The 15,445-nt window shown below is 41.8% G+C and overlaps 1 protein-coding gene across 2 annotated transcripts; it reads left to right on the forward strand.

Annotated features, from left to right (window-relative positions):
* Window positions 1–1,924: 1,924 nt before the first annotated feature.
* On the forward strand, window positions 1,925–11,860 carry igsf5a (immunoglobulin superfamily, member 5a). Of its 2 annotated transcripts, none has more exons than XM_037120770.1 (9): window positions 1,925–2,236; window positions 2,813–2,894; window positions 5,193–5,504; window positions 7,971–8,261; window positions 9,909–10,028; window positions 10,312–10,336; window positions 10,472–10,560; window positions 10,660–10,724; window positions 11,370–11,860. In XM_037120770.1, exons 2-9 carry the CDS (start codon window positions 2,828–2,830, stop codon window positions 11,460–11,462), a joined length of 1,062 nt encoding a protein of 353 aa, XP_036976665.1. In that variant the 5' UTR covers window positions 1,925–2,236; window positions 2,813–2,827; the 3' UTR covers window positions 11,463–11,860. The 2 variants fall into 2 exon arrangements, with proteins under 2 accessions (XP_036976665.1, XP_036976663.1); XM_037120768.1 differs by lacking the exon at window positions 1,925–2,236 and adding an exon at window positions 2,240–2,347.
* Window positions 11,861–15,445: the final 3,585 nt, after the last annotated feature.

The raw sequence follows: 15,445 nt of genomic DNA on the forward strand, positions 1-15,445 counted from the left end.
AGTTTACTTGTGGGTGGGGATTTTTTATTTTTATTTTCTAATCCTTTTGTGAATCCTCTGAAAGTCACTTGATAACGGCCGAAACAAGGATGTTGTTGGGAGTTCCTTAAAATAGTAACTGTGTGATAATAATATATCATATTATTCAATTATCATCAGGCTTACATTCATATTTGATATTTGAATTGTAATATTGTGAGTAAATTTTTAACTATATTGTTTGGTGGTTTCAACAGTCAGTCAATTTGGAGTGATAAAATAGCATTACGTGAAAATATTCAAGTGAAGTATCAATACTTTAGAACTGTGCTCAAGTGTAGTATTCATGTAATCATGGATTGGATTTGTCTGGCGCTTTTCTAGATACTCAAAGAGCTCTTACAGGGTTCCTTACAAAAGATCAGGTTTTGGTTTAAAATACCTTTTTATGTTGTCACCGTCACAGCCGGAGACTTTTATTCAAAAATATCTGTTTTTGTCATCACAAACAAGACTGAAAATTGTCCCGAGGTCCCCTTGAAAATATCCGGTGATTTTGCGGCTGCAACTGTTTAAATGCAGTCTCAAACCTCGGTCACTGGCAGCCTTCACTGCAACTGCAACCCCACCACCACCCCCTCCACCTTCCGATAGGAAAGTCAGGTAATAAACACGTAAAGTGAACGTGATATGACACATTTTGTCGAGATGTCAGTGCGGTGCGCAGGCTGTGACAGGCACAAATGTGAATGTTTCACTGGTTTGCAGAAACATTAATTGCCAACATTTTAGCCTGGTGACTGGGCTGGATTTGAAACACATTGTGTTTGTCTTTGAGGCCTGTCACACTTTATAAAACATCACTGCACTCCCAGGCACATTACCTTGGGGTTTTTTGTGTGTGTGTGTGTGTGTGTGTGTGTGTGTGTGTGTGTGTGTGTGTGTGTTTAACTGCCACTAAATGTTGACCGGTGGATTAGCATGACACAATTGCCACAAGACTGTCAGCCATTGTGTCGTCTGTGTGCTCACATGTAAAAACTCCTGCTTCACTGCCACTACAAGTGCTTATAAACCTCACCGGGGTAGGTTTTATGACTAAATGAGCAACAGTCAAAGTAGTAGAAGATGCACCTAAGATAGCATTTATTTACAGTTTAAAGGTACCATACACAACATACAATGACATCGAGGAGGTGAAACACCTGCAGAACAAATTCAGTAACGGCTAGTTAGCTATCATCATGCCTACTCTAGCCAGCCACTGGTGAAAACAGTCATGTAACATTATGAACCCATCAAGTTACTTACACGTAGCGGAGAAGAAAATCTAGCGCGTAGTCGAGTTGGATCCCTTCAGCAGCCCGTAGCTCACAGCTCACATGCACTAACATGCATGCACGGCCCGGCAAGCAAAACAAACACCAGAGGAGTTCAGATTACATCCTGCGCACTGCTCAGGACGTCTCGACTCCACTGCGTCTTTACACAGCAAGCAGTTGTTTGTTGCTATAGCTATGTTTGAAATGCAACATTCAGAACCTTTAACGCTGAGAAAACTCAGATTCACCAGATTCTGATTGAAATAAAGTGCAATTGTGACGGTGGTGCACAGACCGAGATGACGTCACCTTTTCCTGTCCGGGCCTCTTTAACTCCAAACCAGTGAGATAAGCACTTTGACGGAAATGATCGTGTTCATGTAGGATCCCGTCCCTCATAGGAAGACGCTGGTCAAGAAAATATGCATTCAGGCCAGTTAAGTGTGTTGGTAGGATCTTCTTCTGCTCTTTTCAGGTGTGTTTTTGTCTTTTACTTCAAATTTTTGTTGTTAAATGTTACATTTTTCTTCTTGTTTACTTTCTCTCTCGACAGCAAACCGGAGTGTGGGCTGTTCGTCTGATCAGAAAACCAAGGCATTAAAAAAACAAAATAGATAAGAGTACTTCGCCGGGAACATCAGGCAATAGAAACTGACTGACAGCACAACATAGAATCATCTTGATAAGACACAACCACCTCATCCAGCCCACCTCAGACGTCAGCCTCACGCCCACAGCCGAGCGGCTGCCTGGGACGTTATTACTGACTGACTGTACACTGAGGTGATAAGTAAGGGCCGGGCTTCAGTCTGCTGACCTGAACTTTGCTCCCTGTGAGGGTTTCGCAGCCTCAGGTGGAGTCCTGCTGCTCACCTGCTGTTTCAGGAAATGAAGCTCTGATCTGTTCCACACATCGCAGCGGGAGCTCTCACACGGTACGTTCGTTCCACTGAAGGATGTTTAGCTCCGCAGGAAGGCATCCGATCGAGCGAGACAATTTGAAAGAGTCGTACGTTTTCGTATTAGCTTCGTATAGTACGGCAAAGGTATCAAAAAACAGGAAGCGACTAAAAGTAGAAGGCATTTAAGTATACGAGAGTTCAATTTGTTTATCCTGACGACGAGGACACTTTGATTATTTAGTTTGTTTGAGCGGCGACGATTTTTCTCTTGTTTAAAGTTTCTTCTCAAAAAACTGCATAGTGTGCCTTTAAATGAGAGCGCGCTGAAAACCTCCGCTGACATTTGAAATATTGCGTCGTCTATTTGAGGATGAGCTGCCCACTACAGCCTTCATGTATTTTGACATTTAGTCCTGTACCTGTGATAGTCATCAGAAGAGTCTAATGTTAAATGCCTCTACTGACTCTAATGCCTTTGATTCAAACCAAGATGTACAGCATTTATACGAATAGTTTTTACACTTAACGGACCAAATGCACTGAACCTTTTAGAGGACAATTTATTCGCAGCAAATTCTCAAAGTTGTCTCTCTCTGTCTCATCTTTCAGGACAACGACACTAGCATGACTGTTCCCTGGAAAGCATGGCCTGACCTCCTCATCATCTGTGTATCGCTCTGTGCAACCGGAGGTCAGTATTCATTTTTCAACAAATAATGTTATGTCTGTCTAAACAAGCTGCAACTACACATCAGCGTAATACTGAAGTTTTAGCTTTAAACTAGCACTGCTGATTAGCTTTGTTCTTACATAGTGTTTATGAAAATTGAATGTACGTTAATGGTGCACTATGTAGTTCAGAAAAAAAGTCAACCGCAGAAGTTTATATTTACAATATTAATGGGTTAATAATACAAACTTAGACATACTTACTTGATATATTTAGCAGAATAAGGTCACAAATACATTTTTTTGACCCTCTTTTCTGCCCCTAAATTACATACTGCACCTTTAATTGGTTGTTGTTGTTGTTGTTGTTGTTGCACAGTCTTTAAGTTGAAGCAGACAACCCTGGACATCGATAGTTGGCTGCTGAGTCTGTCCCAACTGTTCCGGTGGATTGGTACGAATACCAATCGACCCAACAGTCAACGATCTTTCCCCAGAATTTAGAACTTCACCTTTAATGATAACGGCTTTAAAATACCTCCGAGGAAACGGCTTGATAGACTGGATTGCGCTTTAATAAGCCTCATGGGGAAATTAAATCGCTGAAACCCCTTGTATCCGTGACTGGTGTGAATGAATCAACTGAACCAGCAAATGAAGGGAAATCCAAGTGTGATTTCAGCAACATTAGCTACCTTTAAAACGTTATATCAGTCCCACTTCTACTAATGTGGATGACTTGGTATGACTGATCAAATCAGTTGAGACTGTGACCTCAGCACCTTTAGAGTAATACTCATACAGCCCAGCAGACAGGTTTTCCTTAAATGGTTATTAATCATTGCCAGGGTGTGAAGAAAAAAAAAAAAAGCTGAACCAATCCGAACTGTCGCACATCTAATCAGTCATTCTAATCAAAATGTAAACGCTCTCGCTTGTTTCAGACACTTTTACCGTCTGCTCACGCCTTAAGAACGTAACAATGGCAAGAAAACATCCAAGCCATTGTCAGGGCACGCTGCCTCGGCTTGAAGGATCAGTCCAGATAAATGTTGTGTTTGAGTTTCGGTCTTGGCAAAAAAAAAAAACCCCAACAACACAAAACCGGCGTCCTTTGTGATACGTATCTACCCTGAGCAAACTGGAACACGTCTCGAGCCCTGATTTGAACAAAGAACTTTATGTGCACTTTTTTTTTTTTTACTTCATTTTTCTCACATCGCATTCCACTGCGCGATTTCCCAATGTTGTTGCTCCACCTTTGCAGTTATGGAAACTTATCACGCATTCACACAAAACATCCGAGGTGGCTGACTGAAATCCAACTTTGACGGCACTAATTCAGTTACTTTCTCTTAAATTGTATATTTTTAAGCAATTCAATCCAGTGATTGTATACATGTGGTTATTTAGTATATAACTGTTTGAATGTAAAATTCTCACCACAAAGTCACCGACTTTAAAGGACAAGTTCACCCAAAAAGGAAAATTCGGACATTGTCAACACTGACCTTTATGCTGATGGAAACTTGGGGGAATTTTCGTATTTTTGTTTCTGGAGCTTGACAGCAAGACAGCATTGCCATATATATGTGACCATTATTGATCAGCAACAGAAAATCACACGATCAAACAACAGCAGCCGCAACTAAATTAAAAACCACGCGATCCATTTCCAATGTTCATTCTCTCAATATTTTCATTACAGAACATAAAAGGAAGCACCGATTATTATGACTTAAATGGAATAAATGTATTCATCTATATGTTTTGTGTATGTTACATATGTGTGACATCCACCAGCTGATATTTATATCCCCGTGTAGTTACATCTTGCTGTACTTCCTGAAATGAAATAGATGAGTAGGCATGATTCATCAAACTAAAAGAGTAACGTCATATTGTACTCCAGCCACCTAAACACACACGATTTTTTTTTTTTTTTTCATCAAGATCCATGCACTGTGTCTTGAGAAATATGTCTGCCAATGTTAGAAACAAGTTCCTGGATCCAAGTTTTGTGGAAGTCTGTTAAATAGTTTTAATCTTTTGTAATTCTGATGGCAAAAAACAACAACCTACCAACCAATAAACAGACATAACCTCCTTGGCAGAGGCAATGACGGCTGCTCCAAATGCTCATTAGAGCAAAAGGTTTATTTAAACCAAATTGCACCCACACTGAGAGGCGGCACATTGCAACTGAGCATCCTCTTGAAATAAAGAAACCCACGTGACAACAACAAAATCCAGACTGGTTTCTCTGTTTCTTCTTCATCTCTCATACCGAAGCCTGACTCGTTGTCTCTTTCCTATTCAGTGGTGTCACAGACGTTTGTTCTGGAGCCAGCGAGTGAAACAGTGCTGCAGGGTTCTAACGTGACGTTCAGCGCCACTGTGATGGGAGAATGGCAGATCATGACCTGGAGTATCGGAGAGAATCAGGTCCTCACTATCACTGACAAAGGGGACGTGACACCGTACAAAAACTACTCTGCCGGATTCTGCTCTGCCGGTGACAGCAGTTGTGTGGCGTTCACCATCCATAACGTCAGCCGCACGGAGAACGGGAGCGTCACCTGCACCGTGCAGGGGCCGTTTGGATCGAAGACGGCAGATCTTTACGTACAAGGTAAGGCAATGAACATTATGATATAATTATGATATATCTTTAATGACTCTGGATAGTTTGGTGTTTGTTACTTGAAAAGACACATGCTGCCCGGCAGCCCCCCTCTGACCTTTGACCTCAGTGTGGAGGAAAATAACCAGAAGAGGAAGTTCACCTTGAGAGTTTAAGTTATATGCTGAATGGTATAACATTCTTCTTAAAGTGCTCATCGTTAAATTAAAAAAAAAAAAAAAAATCGTCTCACTTTCTTCGTGCTCACTATAAAAGGCTCTCGGTCTGATTGTGAGGGAGGTGTAATGACAAGTGTGTACTCTGGAGGGCAGCAGAGGTCATCCATCTGTCTTTTCAGCAGCCTCTGGTGACAGCATCTAATGGCATCTGATGAAAGACATGACCAAGGATGCTTTCAAGAAGGAATAAAACAGGGGGAAATAATGCTACTACTGTCACACCAAGCACTGAGGATGACAGCATTTTATAAACGCGCTATCCACTGCTGGAAGCATGATTCTAGCAGATAGCCAGCCGAGGGCTCGTTATCTCCGCACATCTCCAAAGGGAAGCTGCTGTGTTACACGGAGAAACTCTGTTAATTTCTGTCAACTTGCAGCGATTTTCATCATTACTGAGACGAGATGTGGAAGTATGCAGGAAACATCACTTAATGAGGGTCATTATGTGTGGGTGCGTGGAAAAAAAAAACCCCCACCAGCCATGAGTCTGATGACCTTTTTGTTCAGGGTGAAAGAGTAAGTACTGTTGCATCTATACAGAGAGAAGGTTTTTTTTCTGCTGGAGAGTGAAGAGAACTGGAAGTGGAATTCAGATAAATGCAGAATAAAACAAGAGCATCAGAGAAATAGAGTGTTTTTCTGTCTTTACTTGGGTCCTGAGTTTTAGTTAGTCATTCCCTGTTTTATGTTGAAAGTCTCCGCTCATGTGTCATGTTTTGCTTTAAACTTCCCATCTATGTTTTTCAAGATCTTGTGAGCTTTCAAAATCCATTTTACCTCTCAAAGTATTCGTTCAATATTAATTGTGATCATCGGACGAATCAAAACTTTGACCCAATGGTGGAGAAAGCCACAAGTAAAAAAAATGATTGGGATTTAAATAAGTAATTACAATAAATCCAGAGTTCAAGGCAATTCATCCAACAGCTGTTTAGACATTTCACACAAACCGCAGAGGTCAGCATGCTGCTGGCGCTCAAGGAATAATCTGATGATTGTCTGGCAATATGTCTGCTTAAGGTTTTGTTCCAGTCCATCCGCTAGTTGTTGAATTTTTCTTTACTGGATATGTGAAACCTTTCACCAGCATGTAAGAAGTCAGGGGATCACCAAAACGTGGAAATGCAGTTGAGCACCAGCGTATGAATATCATGTGGCGTCATGAATATGCAAATGACTTTAGGGATGCATATTGTTGCTTACAAATGTAGAAGAAGTGGGGCACGTTTGACATCATAAATGGGGTTGTGGGGCCGGAGATAAAATCTCTGTCATGAATGTTTTAGTCAGTGTTACTCCCCCCCCCGAATCTAAACCGGGGAACATTTTGCTGTAGTCGCCACAAGGAACACTTCCCCCCTGTCAGCTCAACTCTGACCTCTGCTCATCAGTAGCTTGCGACCTCGCCCTCCGGATCAGACCTGAGGACCCAATAAATACTTGTCACTAATTGACTGGCCTGAAAACAAAGCCCTACACCGCAGTGTAAAGTAAATCTGACAGAATGCTCTGTTACAACTAACAACATGGCTGTAACCTGAAGTTAATCTCGCAGTGAAACATCTGGGTCTCCGCTCTCTGGCTGTGAATGGATATTGATTCATCACCGTGTTGGATCTCTATCTCATGCTGCCGATTAGGACTCCCGTGATTACAGTCATGTTCTCCTTGAGTGTAACAAAACCCACAGCCCGAGCTAAATAGATCCACCCGATAGACCTGCCAGTCGAGCGCATTGATTGCTCCTCGGTAAAAGGGGAGGCAAATGAGGGACAGTGACGCTGCATGTTTAAAGGGACAGTTCGTAGGATGTGGCCGGAAATTGAAGTGTGTAAGATTAAAAAAAAAAAAAAAAAAAAGAACTTGCTTGACAACAGTGTTGACGTTATCAAATGTACTGTGTCATAGAGAAGTCTACTGAAGTTAGCATGCTAACCAGTCAGCATGTCTTGTAACGCCACTTGTTTGCACACCTATTTTCCTCAACTGTGTCCATATACCTGATACATAAAAGTTTATCTCTTTTACCGAATTAAGATGAGCTTACATGTAGTTAAAGATGTTTTCATTTTCAGCAATTGTCTATCATTTCCCAATGTATGCATGGAGCACTGAGGCTAAGAACCAAATGGGGACCGCACGTGTTTTCATTACTCAACGACTGGTCTGAATGCTAAAAAACATGTTCATGTTACTGATTTATCTCTCCCGTGTCTCTGTCTTTATTTCACAGAGGCTGGTACGATCAGCATCACGGGTGGGAACATGACAGTGCAGGCGGGCCAGCAGGTGGAGTTTCAGTGTGTGACATTTGGTTGGTACCCCACACCTGCTGTCAGCTGGACCCGCGACGGTGAAGCCGTGAACAGCAGCCTGTACAACACCACCAGCACGACGGAGGGAGGATACTCCAACTCCACCAGTGTTCTGACCTTCCAGGCGGTCAGGAACACCACAGTGGAGTGTTTGGCGACTGTGTCAGAGCTACCGCAGCCGCAGTCCAGCTCAGTTTTCTTAGTGGTCGGTAAGAAGATCACAGCTTTTTTCTCTTGATGTGTCCAGCACAGCCTCCCAGCCTCTCTGCTCTTCAGAGTCAGAGAAATGTCCAACTGTTTTGTTGTTTAGTTAAATGCCCATGAACACACAAATGTAGGACATGGATCTTTTTTTTTTGGATCAAGTCATTTAGTCTTTGAGTTAAATGCTATGTTAAGTTGGTGAAAAGTGTAACATGTTACACAGTACAGCTAAGGCTGATGGGTATGTCAACAGTTTTTTGTCATATACTAAGTATAAATACTCTCATAAACTGAGTATTGGACAAATGAAAATGTTTACCTGGATCAATAGATAAGGGAACGATCAAAACTATCACAGTTAATCTTGAGTGGAATATGAATATGTGTTCCAGAAGTCATGGCAATTGATCCAACTGCAAGTGCCACAGAAATAGCGAAAGTATTTAATAAATTAATAACTAATCTTGAAATGAGAAAATACATTCAATGCATTTGTTTACAAATGAATTCAGGTTCACTGATATTTAAATGTTCTTAATCGCATATATTTCACCTACACACCAATATCAGGCCAAGCAATAGCAAATCTAAAAGTTGTTTTCAGGTATTTTAGAATATGTAATTCAAAAATGATTAGACGTTTATGACTCACCGTGTACTAATTTTGCGTCCAATAAACACTTTGTTTAATTTTCATGACCTTGCCTTGACCGCCTATATATCTCTAAAGTGTTTCACTTTGTCAGAATACAGTGTTCTAATTGAATATATAGAAAAATAACCCGAAAAGACAAGAACTTTACAGCTTGTACAAAAACCCAACTCTTGAAGTGGGATCATGTTGAGGGAGAAAATAGTTTTGGGTCCTCCTACTGCTAACTGTCAGCTAACGGCTGCTAACCGGCAGCCTCCCAAAAGACAACGTCTGAGGCTGTGTGCAGTCTCCATGACCGGCATAATTGAACAATAATCTGATAATATCAGGCTTTAATTGAATAAAAAACCCATTTAACACGCACTGTATAGAAATGACATTAACTGCATTAACACCGGGTGTGCAGTTTCAGCCAGGATGTACACACGGATAACATGGGAGTCACGCAGCAAGCCGCAGTCTAGGGAGGAAGGAGAAAGGCAACTTAAATGCGTCTAAAAACAAATGTATGTTTTATGGTTTATTTGGACACGGCTGGATGGGATGCATACTGTGTGTTAATGATAAGGGGTTATGGCGGATGAGAGAAAGCTTTGGATAAGGAGCCCTAGCATTCGTTGTTTTTTTTTTTTTTTTTTTTTTTTTGTGAAAGCAAGGTGCAAACCGCAGCGTGGCCCATGTGAGATATGTGAGACTGAATGTGCTTTTTTCTCTCTCATTAGCGTCCTCTATTCAGGCTGTAATGATGGAGTAATGACCCTCCTCCACACATTTGCAGTTGAAACAAAATGTATGAGAGAAAAACAGAAATGTTAATGTATGTGCAACTCTGGCTTTCCAGTGCTTTTAGTGTACTCGCGCTGTTTTATAACTCTAAAGTCAGTAATGTGCTTCTCTCCTCCATTGGGTTGTGTTTAGCATTGGTAATTTGACAGTTTAATTTAACATTAACAGGCTTTTAGGCCCTTAACTGTGGTCTTTTTCCCTCCTGCAACAGTGCCCATACCACCTGACTGGACTGTGCTGATAGCCGTGGTCGTGTCCATCGGAGGCTTTGCTCTGCTGGTTCTGCTCATCATTGGGATCATCTACTGCTACAGGCACAGGAAAGAGAAACGTGCGTTCTCCGTCAGATCAGTCCAACACAACCTTCATACACAACCTCTAAAACAGATTAACAGGAGCAGAGTTGCTGGTGATATGTAGTACTTTTGTAAATTGGTATTTTGGGGAGCAGCTTGAGTCGCAGTTGCTGTTTTATGATGCTTTTTAAAGATGAATTTATAGTTATCCTTTTTTTTTTTTTTTACAAGTACAGAAATCAAACCACTGATATATCATCCTTAGCTAACTGTTGTCATACATTAATGCATTTTTCACCTCACAATTTTCCTCTTCAGAATCCAGCTACCAGGATGAAATGAGGTAAGAAATGAACATTACAAACTTGCCTTATACCGCTAATACAGCGCGTACTTCCATAGGTTTCTACACGCGGCATAGGTACACTGCTGCACTTTTTTAGCTGTACTATACAGGTGTTGTCGGTCATGTTTGCAGCAGGAGAGTGAGGACGCAGAGCGAGATAAGCCGTGCCGGGCAGAGAGAGGGTCAGGTGAACACGGGATATGTGCCTGAGGGTCAAACGAGTAAGAACTGATAAGCACAAACACGCACACAGTGGAAGTCTTTCACAAATCAGCACTCTGCCGAGCTATAACTGGCTACTATCTCGTCTCCGTTCACAGGTGTCGCTCCCAGCGAAATCACTGACAGTGGCTTCTCCCAGGCAAACGGCTCCAGTGTTCTTGAGGTAGGGTTTTTGGATGTTGGTCAATTGTAGACAATGGTAAGCACGAAAAGACAAAAAAAGTTTGTCTCCCAAGTAATAAATTACCCGGATTTTGCATGGCCTCCACGTTGCGCATCCCATAGAGCGTGCAACCTCCAGTTTAGCCCTCTGCTAACTGGCAAATTAATTTTACACTTTCTAAATGTTGCCACACTGAAGTTCATTTTGCGAGGCTACTTACACTTAAAAAAAAAAGTATCCACCGTTCACTTTGCGTGGCTCTTAGGAATGAAATAAAGACGTTACCCGCCATGCAAATTTATCGTCCTCAATCTCAAAGGCGCTAATCATCTTATGTGTCATTTAGCAGGCATGGGACAATTCATAGCTCGAGCACGCGGTTAATTTTGTGTAATACATGCGGTGCCTCTGAGACAAATATATTATTTAAGTCCACAATTACGGCCTGGTAATGCCACAATAATTGCCTTTTCAGTGGAGCAGCGGCGTTAAATAGTTTATGAGTTATATAAACTTTGTTTTGAAATAGCAGGCTATCCAGGAAAAAATATGAGCCTGTGTTGTTTTAACTGCAAATCTTAGCTACCATTAAGAAGCGAGGTAGAAAGTTATTTATGTCGAATGCGTTTTGCTGTTCATTTTCAGATGCCTGACGTTCTGAACGGCCGCCAGGCGGTATATTACGACGACACCGTGGATCCGGGCTTTAAGAAACACAGACATGTCACCATCGTGTGAGGGCCGAGAAGTGTGCAAACGTTTTAGGAGTGCGGGAGAAACATGCACGGCGCCTCGAAGCCTCACTCTGGGAAAAACATGCGAGGCAGAAGGAAAAACTGAATCTGCCAGGGAGTGATGTGCTGCAGTAGCGTGGAGGCTGTTGGCAGAGGAGGCATACTGGCCATTTTGCTCACCGCCTGATGTATAAAGCAGTGTCAGCAGAGTATAAATCGTAGGAAATATATTGAAAACACCATTAATTAGCTGCATGTTATTTATGAATATGTGTATATAAATGGCTACAGTAAAGACCTGCTGTTTTTGCGGCAGCAGACCAAGAGGGAGCAAAAGTAGCGTACTGACACTGTACCAGAGCAAACTCTTTTTCGTTGTTCTTATACGGTAGATTAGCAACAGAGAGACTATATTTTTGTTTAATGGCCGTGTTTATGTATGCATATGTTGTTATTGAATCATCTGTAATTTATATGTTTTACGTATAAGGAGGCATCTTAAACCTCCTTTGTTCTCCCACATCTGTAAATATCCCAGAATTGAAATCCTCCTCAGAATGTATTCCATCTCAAATATAGAAATAGTCACCATGAAGAACATTTTGCATGTATGAATTGTTGTCATGAGAATATTTTATCATTTGTAAATATAGTATTTAATACACTTGCAGCGGATACGAGAGAACAAGCGAGTTTTATTTGGCCGCTGCGGGTAACAACATATTATAATTTATTTTTTCGTGAGCTACACATTTGCCTGTTTTACACCAATAAAGAGTTCTTGAATCGTGTCAAAAACCTTTCCGTTTGATCCCTGGCATCAACATGATGTGGTAAAGTGGTTCCATCTGTCTTTGTATGTTGTGCGGCTCAGGAATCGTGAAACATTTTCGGCGCCCGTTTGGACATCAGTTCAAGATGGCTTCCAAACGAACCCTATGGGCTACTGGTCGACCTCGGCAACCAGCAACATTTTTAACTCCGAACCATTAGAGTCCCAAAAACACCGGTTACCATGAATGTCATGCGGGCACATGGGAACCCATTTCTCCTGCCGACCTGAGGTGGATGATGGATGGAGCATTTGGCAGTGAGAAAGGACATTAAACCGAAATCTAATATTTGGATTTCCTCAGTGGAAAATGCTCCGCACCCCACACACTTTAAAACCTTTTTTGACCCACCTGAGATCAAATCAAGTGAGATGAAATGAGCTGTTCACACTCAGCTTCACACCAGGAAATAGTCATTTTCCCAAAGCTACTCTCATTAAATACTGTGTGATCTAACTGGCTGAGACCAAGAGGAGGGACCGGACACACTGCTGACCTGATGGTGGCACTAATGAACCAGTTTTCTTTTTCCACAATTATAAAATCAGATCAAGAAGAAAATATTTTGTGAGAATTAAAACAGAAGATTTCAAACACTTTTTTTCCCCTCCATTCTTTGTTTCCTCTGAATAACTGGGTTATTTTATTTTTCAGGAGTCTAAAATATTCGGATAACACTCGGAAATTGGTCTGGGAGTTCCCCGACCAATTGTGGAGCTGTGCAGCTGATAATGCAGGGTCGCGTGAAGACTAGTGCTTCAATTTAAGGAGTCACAAACCAAGGAGGCTGAGAATCACTGATGTAGCATATCCACCATGGAAATGAATTCTTTCCTCTCCTCTCTAATGTACTTCAGTAGGTCAGCTCAGTCTGACCACTCAGCATGGTTTTTGCTGCTGAGCTGGCGGAACTCAGGCGACCTTTACTTGGCGCGGAAACAAACCAAAGCCGGACTTGTTGGCCAAGATGCATCAAAAGGAAGCAAACTCACCAGAGTCGAGCTTAAAGATCAGACAGGAGGCGGTGATTGCTTACTATGGATCAATTAGGTGATAACACCATGCTCACTGTGCCGCAGCAGAGTTCAAGACTCTCAGGTCTAATTAAAGGTTTCATTTAGTTTGTAATTGGTTTTAATGCGACTTTTTTTTTTTTTTTTTCCCCCAAGTCTGAGTGGACTTTGTGAATGAATGTGTCGGGTTAAACAAGTAGCAGCCTCGAGGCTCATGTTCGCCCAGTCAGCAGATTCATGGAAAAGTTCATGCCCTGGAAAACTTCCGTCACGCCGACTGTCCATTGGCCCAAGGCTCGCCATGAACACAGGTTCCGTGCTGGACTTTATGACGGCCCTTAGAGGCAAGTGAGACGATAAATTCTGATGGTCCATTTTTATAGTCTAATGTAAATTAGCTTCCACTTCAGAAAAGGGTGAAAATAAGGTTTTGCTAGGCGAGGATGATATTTTTAATTTTTTTAAAAAAATTTTTCTTCCACTTTTTTTTTTATCTGTGAAAAAGGGTGAGAAAAAAACGTTTTATCATGATTAGGTTTAGCCGCAAGAGGCTGACACGCAGTGCTACCGCGTCATCCAAACAGGACTTGAAGTATTCAGGTGTTCATCCCGGTTAGTTTTAATTTCTCAGTGCTGTCTAAATGTTTTGTCTCAATTTCCTTTGGCAAGAAATGTATTTTAATTTGTGCTTTCGTTATCCGATCGGTACATCCTGTCTCATCACTTCCCTACTGCGCACGTGCAACTCAAAACAGAGACGACAAGGCAAGATGGCTGACAGACGACATCATCAGCTCCGTAAAAATCAGAATATGTTCAAATCTATACCAATACGAAAATATACTGTGACTTGTACACAGTATACATCATATCTACATATACGTTATATATGTGTTTTACATACTTTATCCCATAGATAGCGACTTTACGTGTTTATGTTACATTTTCCGGCTAAATCTTGGTCAGGTTAGGTTTAGGCACCACAGCCACTTGGTTCAGGGGTTAGGGGAAAAAAAAAGTTAATGTTAAACACCCGGCTTTGTTGCCACTAAGGCAACCGCAACCTGCTGTGGCTGTGTAAGCAAGTGTGGATACAGGAAGAGCAGACTCATACGGCGAGCTGCTCTGCAGACATGTCCGCTCTGAGCCTTCGGTTTGGTCTCTCTGTGTTCGGACAAATGATGGGGAGAGTGGCGTGGCGGCGTGGGCCTGACATGCTTGACAGAGTGTCTTCGAGGAGGGTGAGGCTCCACTCTTCCAGCCTGCAGCAAGAACCCCTCGCGTCTGGGAAACACGGCACTAAATCCGATTACCTGCTGTGTTTATGTTTCCATATTGGAAATCGCATTAGTGCCAGTAATGTTCCCCTCCATTTAGCTCCTTTGACAGCACATAGGAACCTCTTTTTATATCTTCGACGAGACTAAAGTTGTTTAATATTAGTTTAGCTGGCTGTGAGAAGGAAGTGAAAGCAGTCAGGCTCACGGCGTTGCAACAAACAGCTCTCTCTCGGCTCTTCTAAATATAGATACTTACTGAAGGATCGGACTGGCAGTGGCTGAAAGAGTTAATGAATAGGACTAATAAAATTAATTAATAGAGCGGTGGTAATGACTATTGATAAGCCATATATAGTGAGCCTTGTAGAGTCCGCTGGCTTTCAGGGCCCTTCCCTAAGCAGTTTCACTATTACATAAGTCATGTCTAGCAAATTAATCTCTCAAAGCAGACTTCAATCTTCAAATTGGCGCTGTGCAGGGAGAGGAGATGGCACGCATGCCTCCTGCTGGCATAAGCCAAAGCCTGGCAAGAACATAATGGAAAGTAAAGTGCTTTATGTGACCAGACAGGCTCACATTGTGAAATATCGGCGCCCTCTGATCATTTTCTGTAAGTAAAAGCAGCAAAAGCGCCTTCGAAATCAGTGTCACAGCTTTACACCATGCACGTTGGATTATTATTCTTTATTCTGACATTTCTGAAGATAGAATTTCTAGGAAATCTGCCTCACATTTGCTGTTCAAACCCACAGAAGTCCACAAGTTCACTCAAGGAAACAGTTTGTTCGATTTTTTTTCTTTTTTTTTTTTTTTCCGGGCAAGGTTAAAAAGAAAAAGTAAGCAAACTATATATGACTGCAC

This window comes from Acanthopagrus latus, chromosome 13 (genome assembly GCF_904848185.1).
Source record: "Acanthopagrus latus isolate v.2019 chromosome 13, fAcaLat1.1, whole genome shotgun sequence".
NCBI lineage: Eukaryota > Metazoa > Chordata > Actinopteri > Spariformes > Sparidae > Acanthopagrus > Acanthopagrus latus.